The 19,928-nt window shown below is 41.8% G+C and overlaps 1 protein-coding gene across 3 annotated transcripts in view; it reads right to left on the bottom strand.

The window, feature by feature from the left end:
• STS (steroid sulfatase) overlaps positions 1-19,928 on the bottom strand; it is a 345,407-nt gene that overhangs the window by 146,682 nt on the left and 178,797 nt on the right. For all 3 annotated transcript variants that reach the window (XM_073565968.1, XM_073565969.1, XM_073565967.1), the window contains 2 exons: positions 17,248-17,385; positions 15,209-15,368 (listed from right to left, as the gene is read on the bottom strand). In XM_073565968.1, the coding sequence (XP_073422069.1) occupies positions 15,209-15,368; positions 17,248-17,385 (298 nt within the window). The remainder of the gene's footprint in view (positions 1-15,208; positions 15,369-17,247; positions 17,386-19,928) is intronic.

Raw genomic sequence — 19,928 nt, 5'->3', positions numbered from 1 at the left:
CAGATGGAAATTATTGGCAATTATCAAGACACCCTCAATAAAGGAGTGGTTACGCAGGTGGGGACCACAGACCACATCTCAGTACCAATGCTTTCTGGCTGATGTTTTTGTCACTTTTGAATGTTGGTTGTGCTTTCACACTCGTGTTAGCATGAGATGGACTCTACAACCCACAAAAGTGGCTAAGGTAGTGCAGCTCATCCATGATGGCATATCAATGCAAGCTGTGGCAAAAGGTTTGCTGTGTCTGTCAGAGTAGTGTCCAGAGGCTGGAGGCACTACCAGGAGACAGGCCAGTACACCAGGAAACGTGGAGGGGGCCGTAGGAGGTCAACAATCCAGCAGCAGGACCGCTACCTCAGCCTTTGTGCAAGGAGGAACAAGAGAAGCACTGCCAGAGCCCTGCAAAATGAGCTCCAGCAGGCCACAAATGTGCATGTGTCTGCACAAACAGTTAGAAACCAACTCCATGATGATAGCCTGAGGGCCCAACATCCACAGATGGAGGATGTGCTCACAGCCCAACACTGTGCGGCCCTCCACAAAAATGCCTCCCCACACCATTACTGACCCACTGCCAAACCGGTCATGCTGAAGGATGTTGCAGGCAGATCACTCTCCACAGCATCTCCAGACTCACATCTGTCACATGTACTCGGTGTGAACCTGCTTTCATCTGTGAAAAGCACAGGGTGCCAGTGGTGAATTTGCCAATCTTAGAGTTCTGTGGCAAATGCCAAGCATCCTGCACGGTGTTGGGTTGTGAGCACAACCCCCATCTGTGGACGACGGACCCTCAAACTATCCTCATGGAGTCTGTTTCTAACTGTTTGTGCAGACACATGCACATTTGCGGGGGCCCTTTCAATAAGGGAACAGACAAAATAATTAAATTAAAAAAGTGGTATCACTGGTATGCATATTAGACAGTTAGTGTTCTGCTGTTGAAAGAGATCATATAGGTATGTATCATATTGCAACAATCACCAACACAATACAGACTTAGGAAAGAGCTTCAGAAACAAAAAAAAACACTTGTTAAACATGTGCACTAATTGTTGGCTAGCACATTGTTATTGCACATATCCCTTAGTTTAGGAAAGTAATTATAGCATATCAACTTTTCCCAGCTACTACCCTTATGATAAGTCCAGTATGCATGTACTGAATGCATTTTCCCATCATGCGTTTCATCAGGAGAACATACTGGTTAGGTACATATGAAAAAAGAACTTATCTTATAGTGTCAAAGGAAAAAGGGGGGGTCATTGGGATGATGCCCATCAGTACGAGTCAAGGAGCCAGTATTTGCCATGATCACACATCACCACCGCCCTACCACTTGAGGCATCTATAGAGGTACTTCCGTGAGATCCCAGGAACTACTTCCTGTCTGTGTGGAACGCCAATTCAGTTAATCTCGCACATACAGAAATTGCACATGCACCGATATTTATTTATTTATTTTACTCTTTTATATAGTGTCATTAATTCCACAGCACTTTACAGACATTATCAACATAACAGTTTCCCGCTCTCCATTACATTGAGGTGCATCATGCAGTAGCTATTTTCCCTAGCTCCATACCATTTTATATTTATTGAGCCTCTGGGGAGAATACCTTGTCAGCGATTTTATCTAGAAGTGAATAAGCCTCTCAATTAATCCCCATACTCATATATAGGATCCTCAATTGGTCCATTTATACACAAAAGCATCTCACACTAAGGGAAAAATTAAAGGTAACCCATAAATCTCAAAGAAACAACATCATCTCCAAAGTCAATTTTTATGTCTTTCATGAAACAATAGATATAGCTGATTTAGGCCTACACCTATCCAGGTCAGTGGGCCTCCATAGCGTTTTTCTCTCAGGTTCGAAAAAAACAGGGAAGTCTTGCCTGTTTGGAGTTTGGCCCACATGGCTGACTTTATGTCCCACTGCCTTTCCCGTGACCTTTTGATTACACGCATTTTGGGCAACACAGATTTCTGGTTGTCTACTGTTCTTGACCCACATTACAAGGAGAACTTTCAAACTCTCCTTCCTGCAACAGAGAAGGCAAGTAAAATGGTGCAATACCAGAAGGATCTAGTAGAACAATTAATAAAAAAAATGCCCATCTAACAAAGCTGGTAGCAGATGTCATAGATGGTTGGGCAACCAAGGAGGAGAGATGAGGTAGGCACACCTTAGGTCCCACAGAGGCAAAGGAACACTATGGATGGTCTAGGACAGTCTTTTTAGACCCTCCCAGCATCCATGCCACCTATGACGAGGAAAACGTTTCTGAAGATGGTGAAGGAGCACCTAGCCAACCATACCAGCATCCTCCATGATTTCTCTGTGTCGTACAACTGTTGAGTAACCAAGCTGAACACTTGGCATAAACTGTCCCTCTATGCTTTAGAGGAGCAGACTAGAAATGAGCAAACGTGTTCGGAAAAAATTTGTCAATCTCAAAATTGGCACAATCGTAGCAAATTCAGATTCGTGTTTGCTTTCACAAGAATTTTTACTCAAGTTTTGCAAATTCGGTCACTTATCGGTAAATTAATGCGTTTCCACTAATGCTTTTGTTATTACTATGGCTAGGATAGTGGTGCTGTATGATTAGCGGGAGGAATAGAGAATGTGTTTGATGAAGGGAGGGGATGTGGAGATGTAAGAGGAGTGTGTGGAGAGTTTAGAGGAGTGGTGCGCTCTTTTTTTCCCCTTAACTTTATGTATGATGAATCGGTAGCCAATCAGGGAGCAGAAACCATCCACAACGTCATCACACAAGGTCTTCTGTGATTGGCTGCTGAGGTCACATGTACGTGGCCATATAAAAAGCTGACATCTTGTTTTGCTGTCGCTCCAGCACTAGTGTTGCTGTTGAAAGTGAACTTGTCAGTTAACTAAAAAGCATCCTGTCCTTTGTGAAATTGACTGTGCAACATCGAACTAGATTGTGCAAAAACTGTGTGGCAGTCTCTGAAAGCACCATTTGCTTCTCCAAATCATTCTCCAAAGGACACCTGGCAGCAGCTGCAAGCCTGAACAAACGTGGTAAGTCATGCACAACTGCAGAGGACCTTGTAACCCGCGGATAGCTTTCCACAGCGGCAGCCAAGGACCACACAAGCAGGAGGTCATGCAGTTCATGTTCAGCTACGCAGCGGAGCCGGGAACAGAGCAGCATCCACACAGGTAACTGACAACAGCATTCTAGCTCATCAGAGGGAAAGGAGCAAAGGGTTAAAGCAGAGATATGCAGAGTAATGCCAGGAAAACAGAGTAGAAACAGAGCGGCATTACAGCTATCAGTTAGGGCTGGGGGTGCGGTAGCAGCAGCGGTTCTATATTCTCAGAGCTATGACTGAACTTGCGGCATTCTCGACCCATGACTAAAGCAGAATGCTGGCGGGTATAATAAAGTTCATTTTCTCCTCGCTGCATTCGGCTGCATGAAGACGCCGGACAGCATATTAGCGCTGTTAACCTGCAGATTAACCATATATCTGCAGGTTAATACCGTTATTTCTGATGAAAAAAAATGGTTCCAGATATGTACTAATAAAAATGCTCATCACCTGGGCGTAGAATGCTAGTCCTAGTATATAGTCCCCATCCTTGTATATGGTCCCCTATTCTTGTATATCCGCCATCCTTGTAGATGCTTCCACAGCATTGCAAGTGCTACACCAGCCTGGTATATGCTCCCACAGCATTGTATATGCTACACCAGCCTGGTATATGCTCCCCAAGGCTGGTCTCCCATCCTATTATATACCCCCCATCCTGGTCCCTCATCCTTTTATATGCTTCCTCATCCTATTACTGTATATGCACCCCCATCCTGCAATATGATCCCCCATCCTGGTCCTCCAACCTATTACATGCTGCCCCATCCTGTCTGAGCTTCTGCAGTTCAATACATACATACAAAAAAAAAAAAAACACTCCCACTCACCTTTCCCCCGCTCCCCTGCATCTCCTTTAAATATTGTATGTCCTCATGGCGCCAAACATTATTTAAATAAACATGGCATCAGAATCAGCGCATGTGCATACCTTGCTATCCGGTGCCATTTTGATGCTATGTGCGAATTTGTCTTCAATAAAATGGCACCTAAGATCATGACTATGCACAGGCCCAGACATGGTGGTATGCTGTCAGTGCTTATGCATATCCCAATCTTTGGCGCCACACTCTTCCTCCATCTTAATTCTCTCTCTTTCACCTGTTTTAATGCTAGATGTGTAATAACTTTGGGCATACTGCGCAGGTGCCGCTTATACCAGCTTTGGATAGAAGGACACAACCAGCATTATGTTATAGATACCTGCCTACAATTGTGCAGCCAGGCTGTGTTTTACATTGCCAACATTTTCGGTAGCATGAATCAACAGGTACTCAAATTACATTTTGCCGTATTTTTTACATGCTTTTTGTGCACGTGACACTTCTTCTGCTTCTTGAAATTAGTTATCCAGTCTGGAGGTATTATTCAATCAGCAATAGCTCAAGGAGGATAGACATGCTGTTTTTGGACACTGTGTCTGCATATGCCACTGAGGCACAGCACACTTAACTCTATATGTTATTTATCATAATAAAATGACATAGAAAATGTAAATATGCAGAAGACATTAATTAAGAATATGGGTGAGCAGAGACAATTACCAGAAAATATGTAAACATCATAGAGTTACCCAAATACTCTAGATCATAGCATGCGTGCCCTGCTTCCACAATAAAACATGTAGGGCATGTAATAAATGCCACCAGTTAGGCTAATCTCCTCTGGGCAGATTAAATCCAAGTAACAAATAAATAAATCCAATAAGTGGAGTAATATAACTCTGGTACACAGGTTTCCCAATACATAGACTGCAATTGAAAAAATACTATAGACCTGTGTATACAGTTACATGGTTTCATTTAATAGAAAGTCTAATCGAAGCTAAGGGAATGCTGAGTAGCAAAGAAACAGGAAATCTTGTCCAGAGGTGGCGGATAGATGAAAAGCTACATAGCCAAAAATGATAGTTAAATAAATAGCTGCATGGCATATGCTAATAATTACCCGTCATGCTTAAGGTGGGCGCAGGAGACCCGGTCCCCGGAGTACGTTACGGTGTAAGTTTCCTTCCTCAGGGATTTATTTGCTAATTGGATTTAATCTGCCCAGAGGAGATTAGCCTAACTGGTGGCATTTATTACATGCCCTACATGATTTATTGTGGATGCAGGGCATTCATGCTATGATCTAGGGTATTTGGGTCACTCTATGATGTTTAGATATTTTTTGGTAATTGTCTCTGCTCATCAATAATCTTAATTAATGTCTTCTGCATATTTAAATTTTCTATGTCATTTTATTATGATAAATAAAATTTAGTATTTTTATAAATAGCGTAGACTCTATTTCTCTGTTTTTTCATACGTATTTGAGCCGCTGCTGTAATGCAATCTTACGAAAAGGGTGGAAATTGCACCATAACTAGATAACTAATTATGATTTGGAGATTTATGGTATTAACCCTATATGTGCACAGGTCTGACAACCCTTGCCCTACTTTTTCATGACACGGAATGTTTAATGATCTAGTGATCTTCAACCAAGATTATTGGTCCACCTGACCTAATAACCTTACTTTATTCTGTAACTGATGAAGGTCTGATGTAAGACCGAAACGTTTTGCTTACTACTAGTGTGGACAACATTAAATTATCTCATCACTTAAGTTGAGTGCCGAATCTCTTAATATATGTTAATGGTGTGGGAACCTACTCTGGCACCTACTAAAGCTGCGCACACGCTTATCTATTCAACAATTTTTTTTGGATGGACCCATTGCCAAGTGTGATTCGATTTACAGATGCAAATCGGGCATTGTGTGATTTCTGTGTGCTGAGGAAAAAATTGGACATGTGCATGGCCACATAGAATAACATTGATCTGAGTGTGATCCAATGTTTTGCCAGATCGCACTTGGACAGAAAAGGTGGTTATTTACAAGAGCCCATAAAGGAAGGATTTCTTCAATATTTTGAATTGTCTATGCGGGATTTTTTTGCCCATTCCACTAAAATATAATTTTGTGAGAAAACAAACTGATGCTAGAGTACAGAACCTGGTTCACGATCTCCTTTTAGCTCTTCTGAAAATTGTTCCATATGGTTTAGCTTGGGATCTTATGCAAAGCCAGTCCAGTTCTCCACACTAAATGTAGCCAACAAAGTCTTTATGAAGTATCTTTTGTACACCAGAATAGAAAAGAGACTTCCAGGAGTCAGGCAGGTAAGGATCCCCTAGACTTTACCAACCTCAGACTTCACTATCTGACTACTAAATAGAAACGTGTGATTCTTTAATCTAAAGAGCAAATTTACACTTCTCTAGAGTACAGTGGTGACATGCTTATCATTGTGCTTGGTGATGTAAGACTTGCAAGTAAGCTCCTGGTACACATGAGACTGAATGTAAACTTGAATGCAATAGTTAAGATGTGTTTCCCCAATACTTTTGTTTATATAGTGTATGTGCTATCACAATAATTGTATTAAATAAAGTATTATGAAATATGCAAATAGCATACAGAGTAAAATTTAATAGTAAAAAAATGCAGTGGTTAAGAATAGATCGTTAAGTGTTTGAAAATAAAGTCAAGAAAAAGAAAAATATTTGCCTTTACATTTTTCTGCAAGTTTCCAGCAGCATTGCTTTAAAAAAATATTCTGAATAATGTGCTTAGTACTGTTACTTTGCATCGCCTTTCCTAAAAGCATTCAATAAATCATAAACTTTGGAGTGCCTCTTCATTGCACTTGGGCAGAAGTGACTGTCTGTCAGATGGTGCTCCAATCCTCCTGCACAAAATTAAAAGTGACCCTGCTGTTGATAGCAACTTAACATTTAGAATGCTAAGAAAATGCTCTAATGCACTTTGATGAACTAATTCAACTACAAATTAACTTAACTTTAAATTGGGAGGGTAAAGCAGGTCACGTTTTAAAGTGCTTGGCTTTCTTTTACCACTTGGCTGAAAGGAAGACATAGATTAGAAAGTTGCAAAAGTTGTTCTTACACTTAAACAACTTTTAAATAAGTAATTGATTTATACCTTTTGTTGCAAATGTTCTGCAATTTAAATGAAGCTTCACGTCTGAAAATATAGTGCTATCGAGCAATGTTTTCTGAAAATGCATTTGTACAGTTCCTAAGTGACAAAAAGTCAGACAAGCCGCCTCGCTCTTGTTTAGCGCACACCATGCACCACTTTACAGTGCACACATTCATATTAAAATTTCTGTAGTGTACAATATAATTATACAGCTTTTAATTAGATCCTTAATAAAATGATCTTTATAAGGAACAATACACTAAATAAATCACCTCCCAGCATTTCTTATCACTACAAAGATCTTAATTTTCCTTGCCAGGCTGACTTAATATATGGCTTTCAATTTACTTGAGGTTGTTTTTTTAATACAAAAACAAATATATACGGCTTTCATTATTTCATATTATACATGAATGAGTCTATATGGATCTAGGAAATAACAAATGGATCAAAAAATACAAATTAATATAAGGTTTATTATTACAAATGTTAAAATGTTTTTTCTTATACGTAGAACAGCTCTCTTTCAGAAGAGAAAACTCTCTCTCTGGAGCCACCTTTTGCAATCTACTCTCTAAAGGTACTGTCACACTTAGCGATGCACCAGCGATCTCGACCAGCGATATGATGTGGTCAGGATCGCTGGTGCATCCCTAAGTGGTCGCTAGTGAGCTGCCACACAGGCAGATCTCACCAGCGACATAGCAGGGGTCGGGGGTCGCTACTTACCTGTTAGACGAGGTGATCCTGACGTCCTCCCGCCCGCGTCCACACATCGCTCGTCGGCGCCGCAGGAAGCGTCCGACGAGAAACGGTCCAGGATGTTCTCGCGCGATCAGCGATAATCAGTGGGGGAGCCGGTCGGAGGTAAGTATCAGACATAGCGATATCTCTAGCAGTATCGCTGCTACGTCACAAAAACCAGTGATGTTACAGTGATATTGCTAGTGATATCGCTTAGTGTGACAGGCCCTTTAGTCAATGTCTGATTATGCAAAGACTTCTGAAACAAATTAAGGCACATCAAACAAACTAGAGATGGGTCTCTTTGGTTGGGTTGATCTCTGTAGGAGAGCTAGTTTGCATATGTTTTAGTGATGTGAATGGGTCCAAAAGTTTGGGCAGATTGCTTTTTTTAAATGTTTTTGTTAGCAGTTTTGGGCTCTGATATAAATGTCCAAATCTAGTACTGTTATGAATGAGTCACCGTAGGAGGCAAAAACAGAAATACTAGCTAAGTCCAGAAAACCAGAGAAGTTGGCAGCTATCGGATTGCAGACCCCTGAACCTATCAACAACAACTAGCAGTAGCCGTGAGGGGGTTCCTACGGTGCCCTAGACCCCTCGATCACAGCCAGAGAACTAAATAGCCTAAAGACAGAAAGGGAAATCTAAACTGCCCCAGAGCAGACCCCAAAGCAATAGGCAGCCCCCAACATATAATGACGGTGAAGCAAGATGAAAAAACACTCACAAAGATAGAAAGATAGGCTGACCAAATGATGGGGCCCAAGCTAACTAAATAGGACAGGATAGAAAAGCTGCTGTCTGCAATCCATCAAAAACCCTATCAAAACAAGAGCCAACAGACTGATAGGGAAAAAAGCCCTGAAGACGCTAGGCTTCAAAAAGATTATATCAGTACTCAGGTATTTTCTGAAGACAGAGCAAAAAGGAATTCAGCTCACCCCAGCAGGGAATGGCAGAAATCCAGAAAAACAAGGCAAAACAAAACCAAAACACAAATGCAAAAAGCAGAACAGAAAACTAAGCTTTTGAGGAGCAGGAATCAGACTGGTCTCCTAGAATCCCTCAGAGAAATCACCCGCAAGGCAGAAGGGCGTCGGCTGCCTTATATCCAGTCAGCAATTCCAGTCACCCAGTCATCATCATTCTGCTCAGGTGCTTGGTAATCAGCCTCACTACCTTCCTTCACCAGAAGAGGGAGTTCATCAGACCTCAATGGTGAAGGGGAAAATGAACTCACAACAGTACCTCCCCCTTGAGGAGGGGTCACCGAACCCTCATCCACGCCACCAGGGCGATCAGGGTGAGCCTGATGAAAGGCACGCACCAATCTTTTGGCGTGAATATCAGAGGCAGAGACCCAGGAATTATCCTCCTGACCATAACCCTTCCACTTAACCAAATACTGGAGTCTCCGTCTAGCCAGACAGGAATCCAGTATCTTCTCTACCTCATATTCCATGTTACCTTCAACCAATACAGGGTCCGGAGGTGCCACCCCAGGAACAACTGGTTCAACAAACCTCTTCAACAAGGACTTATGAAACACATTATGGATTTTAAATGTGACAGGAAGAGCCAAACGAAAAGAGACCGGATTAATAATCTCCAAAATCTTATAAGGTCCAATAAATCTAGGCTTAAACTTAGGAGAAGCCACCTTCATAGAGATATTTTTTGATGATAACCAAACCATATCACCAACCTTAAACTGGAGACCAATGGTCCTATGTCGGTTGGAAAACCGCTGGGCCTTTTCCTGGGAGAGAGATAACTTATCCACCACTTGGTCCCAGATCTGGTGCATTCTCTCTACTACAGTGTCAACACCTGGGCAGACAGAAGGCTCCACCTGCCCTGAAGAAAATCGAGGATGAAACCCAAAGTTACAAAAAAAAGGTGACATCAAAGTGGCAGAACTAGCTCTATTATTTAAAGCAAATTCGGCCAAGGGCAAAAATGAAACCCAATCATCCCGATCAGCGGAAATAAAACATCTCAAATACGACTCCAAGGTCTGGTTTGTTCTCTCCGTCTGCCCATTGGTCTGAGGGTGAAAAGCAGAGGAGAAGGACAACTGAATTCCCAGCTTGGAACAGAAGGTCCTCCAAAATCTAGATACAAACTGAACTCCTCTGTCAGGTACAATGTTCTCAGGAATCCCGTACAAGCGAACCACCTGTTGCAAAAACAGGGGCACCAACTCAGAGGAAGATGGTAACTTAGGGAGTGGTACAAGATGAACCATCTTAGAGAACCTATCACAAATCACCCAAATAACAGTCATTCTCTGAGAGACTGGCATATCAGAGATGAAATCCATTGAAATATGGGTCCATGGCCTCCTGGGGACCGGCAAAGGCATCAACAACCCACTAGAGCGAGAACAAGGTTTAGACCGGGAGCAAGTCCCACAGGACTGCACAAAATTCCTGACATCACGAGACAAGGCGGGACACCAAAAAGACCGACTCACCAGATCTCTAGTACCAAAAATACCTGGATGACCAGCCAATGCAGAGCAATGAACTTCAGACATCACTCTCTTCTTCCACTGGTCAGGAACATACAACTTTCCACTGGGACAACGCTCAGGTTTGTCCTCCTGGAACTCTTCCAGAGCACATCTCAAATCGGGCGAGATGGCAGAAAGAACTACCCCTTCGCCTAAGATGGTAGCAGGCTTGGTCACCACAGGAGAATCAGCAAAGAAGCTCCTAGAGAGGGCGGCTGCCTTAACATTCTTAGTGCCAGGAAGAAAAGAGACCACAAAATCAAAACGTTTAAAAAACAAGGCCAACCTAGCCTGTCTAGGGTTCAAGCGTTTGGCAGACTCCAGGTAAATCAAATTCTTGTGGTCAGTGAGGACCACGACTTGATGTTTAGCTCCCTCCAACCAATGTCTCCACTCCTCAAATGCCCATTTCATGGCTAACAGTTCCCGATTCCCCACATCATAGTTACGTTCAGATGGAGAGAGCTTTCGGGAAAAGAAAGCACAGGGATTCATTTTAGATGTTACAGGATCCTTTTGGGACAAAACAGCTCCTGCACCAATCTCAGAAGCGTCCACCTCTACCTGGAATGGGAGTGAGGCATCAGGTTGCCGCAAAACCGGGGCAGAAGTGAAACTTCGCTTCAGCTCCTGAAAGGAAGAAACAGCCTCCGGAGACAAATTCAATACATCAGCACCCTTCTTAGTCAGATCAGTCAATGGCTTGGCAATACTAGAAAATTTTGCAATAAATTTCCGATAAAAATTAGCAAAACCCAAAAACTTCTGGAGGGCCTTCAATGAAGTGGGCTGAACCCAATCATAAATGGCCTGTACCTTGGCCGGATCCATTTCAATAGTTGACGGAGACAAAATAAATCCCAAAAATGAAATCCTCTGTACCCCAAAAAGGCATTTCGATCCTTTGACATACAGGGAATTCTCCCTCAAGATCCGGAACACAGTCCGAACATGTTCCACATGAGAATCCCAATCCTTGGAGAAGATCAAAATATCATCCAGATAGATAATCAAAAATTTATCCACAAAGTCTCGGAACATGTCGTTCATGAAGCACTGGAAGACAGAAGGGGCATTAGTGAGCCCAAAAGGCATCACCAGGTACTCAAAATGTCCCTCCGGAGTATTAAACGCCGTCTTCCATTCATCCCCATGCTTAATGCGGATAATATTACACGCCCCCCTGAGGTCAAGCTTGGTAAACCAGCAAGCACCTTTAACTCTGGAGAATAGATCTGAAATCAGGGGTAACGGATACTGATATTTAATAGTAATTTTGTTGAGGGCACGATAATCAATACAAGGCCTTAATGAACCATCCTTTTTGGCCACAAAAAAAAACCGGCACGTAAGGGTGAAGAGGATGGTCTAATATGACCCTTCTCCAACGCCTCCTTAATATAGGATCGCATAGCCTCATGCTCGGGTACAGATAAATTGAAGAGCCGACCCTTGGGAAATTTACACCCCGGGCTCAGTTCAATTGCACAGTCATAACTCCTATGAGGAGGCAAAGACACAGACTCATTCTCACTAAATACATCATAAAAGTCCGCCAAATAGTAGGAACATCATGCGACTGAGGATAGGTGGAAAAAACCGGAGCCTCACTAAGGGCACTCCGACAACCCCAACTCACCACAGACACAGATTTCCAATCCAAAACTGGATTATGAATTTGCAACCAGGGAAACCCCAGAACAATGGTATCATGCAAATTGTGCAACACCAAAAATCTGCAATTTTCTTGATGGTCTGGGGCGACCCACATTACCACCTGGGTCCAAAACTGAGGCTTATTTTTTGCCAAAGGAGTAGCATCAATCCCCCTCAAAGGGAAAGGCGTCCGCAGAGGTGTCATAGGAAATCCACAACGTTTAGCAAAATCCAAGTCCATTAGGTTCAGGGCTACTCCCGAATCCACAAAAGCCTTGGCGGAAAATGTGGACAGGGAGCAGATCAGAGTAATTGCCAGAAGAAACTTAGGTTGAACACCACCCACAGAAAACGTGTGTGCAAAACGTTTCTCTCGTTTAGGACAGACAGAAATAATATGCGAGGCATCTCCACAAAAAAAACACTGCTTATTACGCCTTCTGAACTCCTGACGTTGCTCCCTGGACAAAACTATCACATTGCATAGGTTCAGACACTTGTTCAACAGGTGGCAACACCTCTCGTGCAGTCCTGCGTTCACGTAAACGCCGATCATCCTGAATGGCTAATGACATAGAATCGTCAAGACCAGAGGGAACAGGAAATCCCACCATAGTATCTTTTACGGCTTCTGACAAACCCTTCCGAAAGAGAGCTGCCAAGGCATTATCATTCCAGGTAGTTAGGACCGCCCACTTTCGGAATTTTTGACAGTACAATTCTGCAGAATCTCGACCCTGGCTCAATGCCAACAGGGTCTTTTCAGCCTGATCAATAGCATTAGGTTCGTCATACAACAACCCCAAGGCTTGAAAAAATGCGTTCACATTAGTCAGAATAGGATCATCTGGTTTCAAAGAAAACGCCCAATCCTGGGGATCGCCACGCAGCAAAGAGTTGACAATTTTAACCTGCTGCACGGAGCTCCCTGACGAGTTAGGCTTCAAGGCAAAAAATAATTTACAATTATTTTTGAAATTCAAAAATTTAGACCGATCCCCAAAAAACACATCAGGAGTAGGGATCTTTGGTTCAGCAGCATGTGAATGAGCAAGGTAGGCGGAAATTCCCCGCACTTCCGCAGCGAGCTGCTCCACACGATCAGACAATTGCTTTATCTCCATTGAGAGAAAAAAAAATACAGAGGAAAAAATATACACACTTTTTTTTTTTTACAATTCTTTCCTGCTATTGAGTGCCCTAGGATCTGCGGTATGGCGGGTGATTCTGTTATGAATGAGTCACCATAGGAGGCAAAAACAGAAATACTAGCTAAGTCCAGAAAACCAGAGAAGTTGGCAGCTATCGGATTGCAGACCCCTGAACCTATCAACAACAACTAGCAGTAGCCATGGGGGGTTCCTACGGTGCCCTAGACCCCTCGATCACAGCCAGAGAACTAAATAGCCTAAAGACAGAAAGGGAAATCTAAACTGCCCCAGAGCAGACCCCAAAGCAATAGGCAGCCCCCAACATATAATGACGGTGAAGCAAGATGAAAAAACACTCACACAGATAGAAAGATAGGCTGAGTAAATGATGGGGCCCAAGCTAACTAAATAGGACAGGATAGAAAAGCTGCTGTCTGCAATCCGCCAAAAACCCTATCAAAACAAGAGCCAACAGACTGATAGGGAAAAAAGCCCTGAAGACGCTAGGCTTCAAAAAGACTATATCAGTACTCAGGTATTTTCTGAAGACAGAGCAAAAAGGAATTCAGCTCATCCCAGCAGGGAATGGCAGAAATCCAGAAAAATAAGGCAAAAACAAAACAAAAACACAAATGCAAAAAGCAGAGCAGAAAACTTAGCTTTTGAGGAGCAGGAATCAGACTGGTCTCCTAGAATCCCTCAGAGAAATCACCCGCAAGGCAGAAGGGCATCGGCTGCCTTATATCCAGTCAGCAATTCCAGTCACCCAGTCATCATCATTCTGCTCAGGTGCTTGGTAATCAGCCTCACTACCTTCCTTCACCAGAAGAAGGAGTTCATCAGACCTCAATGGTGAAGGGGAAAATGAACTCACAACATAGTACATAGATTGAGTTAAATGATGAACCTGTAGATATCTGCAGCAACCACTTGAGAAAGCTAACTGCTTACTGTCTATGCATTTATTGCAAAAAATATAAGCACACAGTAAACTTCTAAGCTTCCTCACATGGTGTCTGCAGCTAACCAAAATGTTTTCATTTACCTTAGTGTCACCAGCCTGGCTCAATCAGTGATTCCAGATTAGATGCCACAGTTTAAGCAGCTGGATGTATTTGGAGACTAGGTCCCTTACTTCTCCTCTGCTGCCATGCCCTCAGCTGGTGACCAAACATTTTCTCTAAAGACCTAGCCAGATCAGTTTGCCATAGTGACTTTTCTCCTCCAGTGTGGACATTATGGTAACGTCATGAGCTCAATGTCATGCATAGGGGCAAAAGGGCACATTGTGTCCTCGTGCACAGGGGAAGATGGACATGGAACCGTGTGAAGGGAATGTAGCGGATCCCAGATGCACTGCGGAACTGGACAGGAAATCTCTGGGAATAACAGAGCCAGTGGACATAGGGATAATCCAGGTTGAATGAATAATAGGGCTAAAGATGTGTTGTGCTCTATCCCACATGTTACAATCTGATCAACTTGAACTGTCTAGTAAACTTCTGTTGGTTGAAAAGAACTTGGTGTCCTCTTAGTTGTGTGCAGCATATCCTGTCAATGAAGGCCTACAGACAGTGGAAGCCTGAGGCCTACAAGAGAGTGTGATGCACCCCACACCTTACTGCACACTGGAACTGGGACTCAGTTTTTCTGTAAAGTGCCAGAGCATAACGGGACAGCAGCTCGGTCATGACTACTGCTCTTGGCCACTTTACATTTATACTGTTGTAAGGACATACAAACTAACTAGCAAATAATGTTGAACTGAAGTGTAATATGGTGTATTGTAAGTAGAACATTCAGTTAAAATAAATAACTTCTTACATGCCTGAAATTTCATGATAAAAAACTTTCTAGCTACTGCTGTAAAATTCAACATAGATAAACCATTGATGAAGAAAAAGAAAGAAATATCATCAAGAGGTAACACAGGTAACAACAGGTTTATAACACAGTAGTTAGATTCAAAGGCAGTTCAAATAAAATGAAATATCTATAAATGTTACATTATTGGCAATAATTACCTGTCCTGTGGAACATCTGCACCACTGAGCTTTACAACTGTGGGGAATATGTCCATGTTACTTGTTGGTTCGTTAATAACTGTCTCAGGTTTTATAACTCCGGGCCAATTTAGAAGTCCAGGTACACGTATTCCTCCTTCCCAGTTAGTTGCTTTTCCACCTTTAAAGGTAACAAATATTTTTTTTAAATAAATTTAAATATATACTGAATGCGATAAAAACAATCAAAATCCAAGATTGATAGCAAGCATCTGTAAAGTCAAAAAACCCACAATACAGCAAAGAGCAAAGCATGTATGCACAATACTCAGGAGATGTTCCAGCAACTTCGACCAAAGGATGATTAAAATCAAAAGACTTTATTCCAAAAAAATGATTAAAAACAGAATAGATGCATAAAAGCTATTAGTAAGGACTCTCTAGTCCGAAACGCGTAAGCGTCTGTCACATTGGTGAACCATATGTTTTTTATGCATCTATTCTGTTTTTAATCATTTTTTTTAATAAAGTCTTTTGATTTGCTGGAACATCTCCTGAGTATTGTGCCTACAAGATTTTCCGGAATCCAAGTTCCCTGCACCGCCCAGGATTGATAACATTCCTCCAGATTTCGCATTTGCTATGGTTTGGTGAGCTGACGAAAGAAGTTTTTTAGCAAAGCATGTATGTATTCAGTAAAAAAAATATATGAAAAAAATGAAATAATGGTTGGAAACTAGAAATTTGGGAGAAAAAAAATCATTAGATTGTAGGCTAAGCAATAAAGAATATTTATTTATAAATTTCATAAATTGTTTTCTCTTAAAGGGATTATTTACTACTTGGACAACCCCTTCTCAATTACTATGTTCCTCTATTTAAATAAAAACGCTTGTACTTATTTCCAGTGCTGATGCCTTTTAGCGATGTTAGTACTGGCTCTTCCAGGGTTAAAGAGCCATAACTAGGTCACGTGACCCCTGCAGCCAATCAGTGAGTGCTATTCGACCACTTATTTAATACTTCCGTAGGAGAAAACTTACATCCAGAGGAAGTAATAATAATAATAATAATAATTTAATTCATATAGCACCAACAGGACTTTACAAATAAGTGAGAGAACATCAGCAGTTTGATTTTGTCAGCTTAGTCTGAGTGGTCACTGATAGGCTGCAGGGCTCATGTGACATAACAGTGTCATGTGAGCCACAGGAGACCCCCATGCCAACATCTCTGGAATGATGACAGAAGCGGAGCTTAGGGCCCCGTCGCACATAGCGACTCACCAGTGATCCCGACAACGATATGAACTTGTCAGGATCGCTGGTGTGTCGCTGGCAGGCAGCTTCACAAGCGATCAGCACCAGCAACGAAGAGCGCTGGCTTCGCTGTGTACATTAGATACCAGCGCGCTGGTACAGTGAGCTGGTAACCAAGGTAAACATCGGGTTTCTAAGCGCCACGTGGCACTTAGAAACCCGCTGTTTACCTTGGTTACAAGCTCCAGCTCGCTGATCGCTGGTCTCCCGCCTGCCACTCACAGCGATGCATGCTGGCCAGTGGGAGACCAACGATCAAAAAAAGTCCAGGGCATTCGAGCACGATCAGCGATACCCGGCAGGGGGGCCGGTCACTGATCGCTGTCACACACAATGATCTCGCTGGTGAGATCGCTGTTGCGTCACAAAACTTGTGACTCAGCAGCGATCTCGCACGTGAGATCGCTGTGTGTGTGACAGGGGTTTTAGCATACGCCTTTTTTTAATTTACAATGAGCAGTATAATAATTGAGAAGGTGTTATCTGAATATTGGACAATCTCTTTATGTTCTATGTGTTTAAAAATCAAAAAAGACAAATTAAGCTACAAAACACTCAACATACATTTCCAACAGTGATAAATAAAGCAGTATATTACTGCCCATTCAAAGGTTTAGTTTTTGATTGCATAGCTAAATTAGTTTTAGATACTTAATGCGCAGTAATAGCTTTCCTATATGTGGTAATGTCAGGATTATCAATATAATTGACAACGGCAGTATTTTCTCTGGACTGTATTACCTTTGAAGATTCCATTGTATCCTCCATGAATTTCACCAGAAGAGGAGACTTCCTCCAGGTGTGCTCCATTATCAGAAGTAAAATATATCAGTGTATTTGTGTGCAGTTTATTCTTGTTCAACTCATTGATAATTTTTCCTAAAAAAGAAAAATATATATATTTTGAAGTGGGAATTTATGAGAATTCTATATATGTATCTTCTTTAATTGGTTTAGTGCCCTGGTTTCCACAGCCAATTTAGATTTTTATATTTGCATTTCCCTACCCTTTTTGTTATCAGTGCTTGTTTTGGGGGGATGAGCGGTAGTTTGAATCATAATATCTATTAGTTGGTGTGGTGACCAAACATTCCACAGTTTTGGCAATTTTCTTCCTTACGGCATTTAACACATGGGTTCATAAATTTTATACCTTGATAGAATGGATTGTTATAGAATTGTCAATATCAAATATATTTATTTTTTATTTAATTTATTTCTTCATTTTTACTGAGAATAAAGTAGGTGATTCAAATTTTTAAACTTTAAGATAGGAGGAATGTAGAGTATAACGGTTAAATTGCTCTTTTTTATTAGTGCACACAGTAGTCAAAATTTAAAATGTTTTCTAAATGTGACTATTTGGCACTGGATTGGTGCCTAGGTTCATAGATTACTATGGTACTGAGTTTTGCTCTGTTAAATTTTTAAACTTTTTAAAGTGAACCTGTCATGCAATTCATGATGCCCAAAACATGGTCAGCATGAATCAGAGCTTGGTTGTACAATTACAGACAGGTATGATATATTTTTCTCTGAAACACTTCAGCATTTTAGAGAACAATAGTTAGAAGATCCAGTGCTACTTTTCCATATATAGAGCCAGGTGATTAATGAAATAACTTATTGTATTACTTTATTTTTAGTCCCCTTATGTGCCATCATTGGTCTCCTATGAAACTTAATCTAAGGACACATGCACACATTGAGTATTTGGTGAGTTTTTTACCCCAGTATTTGTAAGCCAAAACCAAGAGTGGTTGAAAAATGCAGAAGTGGTGCAAATGTTTCTATTATGCTTTCCTTCTGTCCGTTCCACTCCTGGTTTTGGCTTACAAATACTGGGGTAAAAACTCACCAAATACTCAATGTGTGCACATGGCCTATGACTGGGCATCATAGGAATATAAAGATGGCAACAACAGGGTCCTTTAGCAGGTCACCTCACCAACTACCAAGTCAATTCATCTTTGCCACATGATCATATAAAATGGGACAATGGGAGCTGATTCTTTCATACACCAACAACCACTCAGAGATTGATATTCTCATCTAAATGGTTAATGGCACTGATCGCAGATCAGCTATGGATGCCGCATCTACTTCATATGCAAGGAACTCTGCTCCAGAGCCCCTTTCACAGGAGCTGAATTTGGTATTTTATGTATAGATGCATCATTTTGTGATAAGGGATTATCACGATTTAGTAAGTTATCTACTATCCAAAGAATAGATAATAATTACTTACTGATCACCTGGAGTGCAACCACTGGGATCCTGACTGATTTAAAAAGTGGTGCTTTTCTAAAACTCATCTAAATAGAGTGGTGGTTGAACATACACAGCACCATTTCATTTATTATTTATTGCATTGATGGCAATAACTAAATTGGAATGGAAACTACAAAGTGAAGATAAGAATAATCATTGCTCATATGCTATATTAAAGTTCATACATTCTGCCTCACACTAAAGATTACTCCACCACTTTATGGCTACAGTTTATCCATTGTCCCAAAAAATGAATCTACCTGTCACAAATCAAATGTTATATACAAGTGGTACTAAAAATGGGAAAGAGTTAAGTGTGTTTCTCACAGCAATGTAGAGTAATGTGTAATTACTATGTAAACCTGGACCTGAATTTTTAATAAAAATGTCCTTTTAATTATGTCAAGAAATATTTTTTTCTCTTTAAAGGGAACATATCATCTGATTCATGCTGCCCAAACCTTGGTAGCCAAGTATATTTTTCTCTGAAACACCTTAGAGTTTAAAGGCCCCGTCACACATAGCGATCTCGCTAGTGAGATCGCTGCTGAGTCACAATTTTTGTGACACAACAGCGATCTCACCAGCGAGATCGCTGTGTGTGACAGCGATCAGCGACCGACCCCCCTGCCGGTATCGCTGATCGCTGCAGGAAAGGCCAGGACTTTTTTTTGTCGCTGGTCTCCCGCTGGCCACCACGCATCGCTGCGTGTGACAGGCGGGAGACCAGCGATCTGCTGGTAACTAATGTACACATCGGCTATCCAAGGGACGTGCGACCCTTAGATACCCGATGTGTATGTTAGTTACCAGCTTCCTGCATCAGCGCGCTGGTTACTAACGTGCACAGCGATGCCGGGCGCTGGGCGTCGCTGTGCTGATTGCTGGTGAAGCTGTCTGTGTGACAGCTCACCAGCGATCACATAGCGATTCACCAGCGATCCTGACACATTGATATTGTTGTCAGGATCGCTGGTGAGTTGCTATGTGTGACTCCAGCCTATGAGAAAATATATGTTAAATAGCTGGCTGGTGATCATAGCCAGAGATTAGACTAATCCAGCTGTTCCAAGCCCTACTAGAGGAGATTAACAGGTCTCTCCATGTGTGTACATAGCCAGAGATCTGTGAACCACTCGCAATGGTGTTGG

This window comes from Dendrobates tinctorius, unplaced genomic scaffold (assembly GCF_039654945.1).
Source record: "Dendrobates tinctorius isolate UK_male_01 unplaced genomic scaffold, ASM3965494v1 ptg000016l, whole genome shotgun sequence".
NCBI classification, from domain to species: domain Eukaryota; kingdom Metazoa; phylum Chordata; class Amphibia; order Anura; family Dendrobatidae; genus Dendrobates; species Dendrobates tinctorius.
This window is presented reverse-complemented; position numbering and strand designations above follow the sequence as displayed.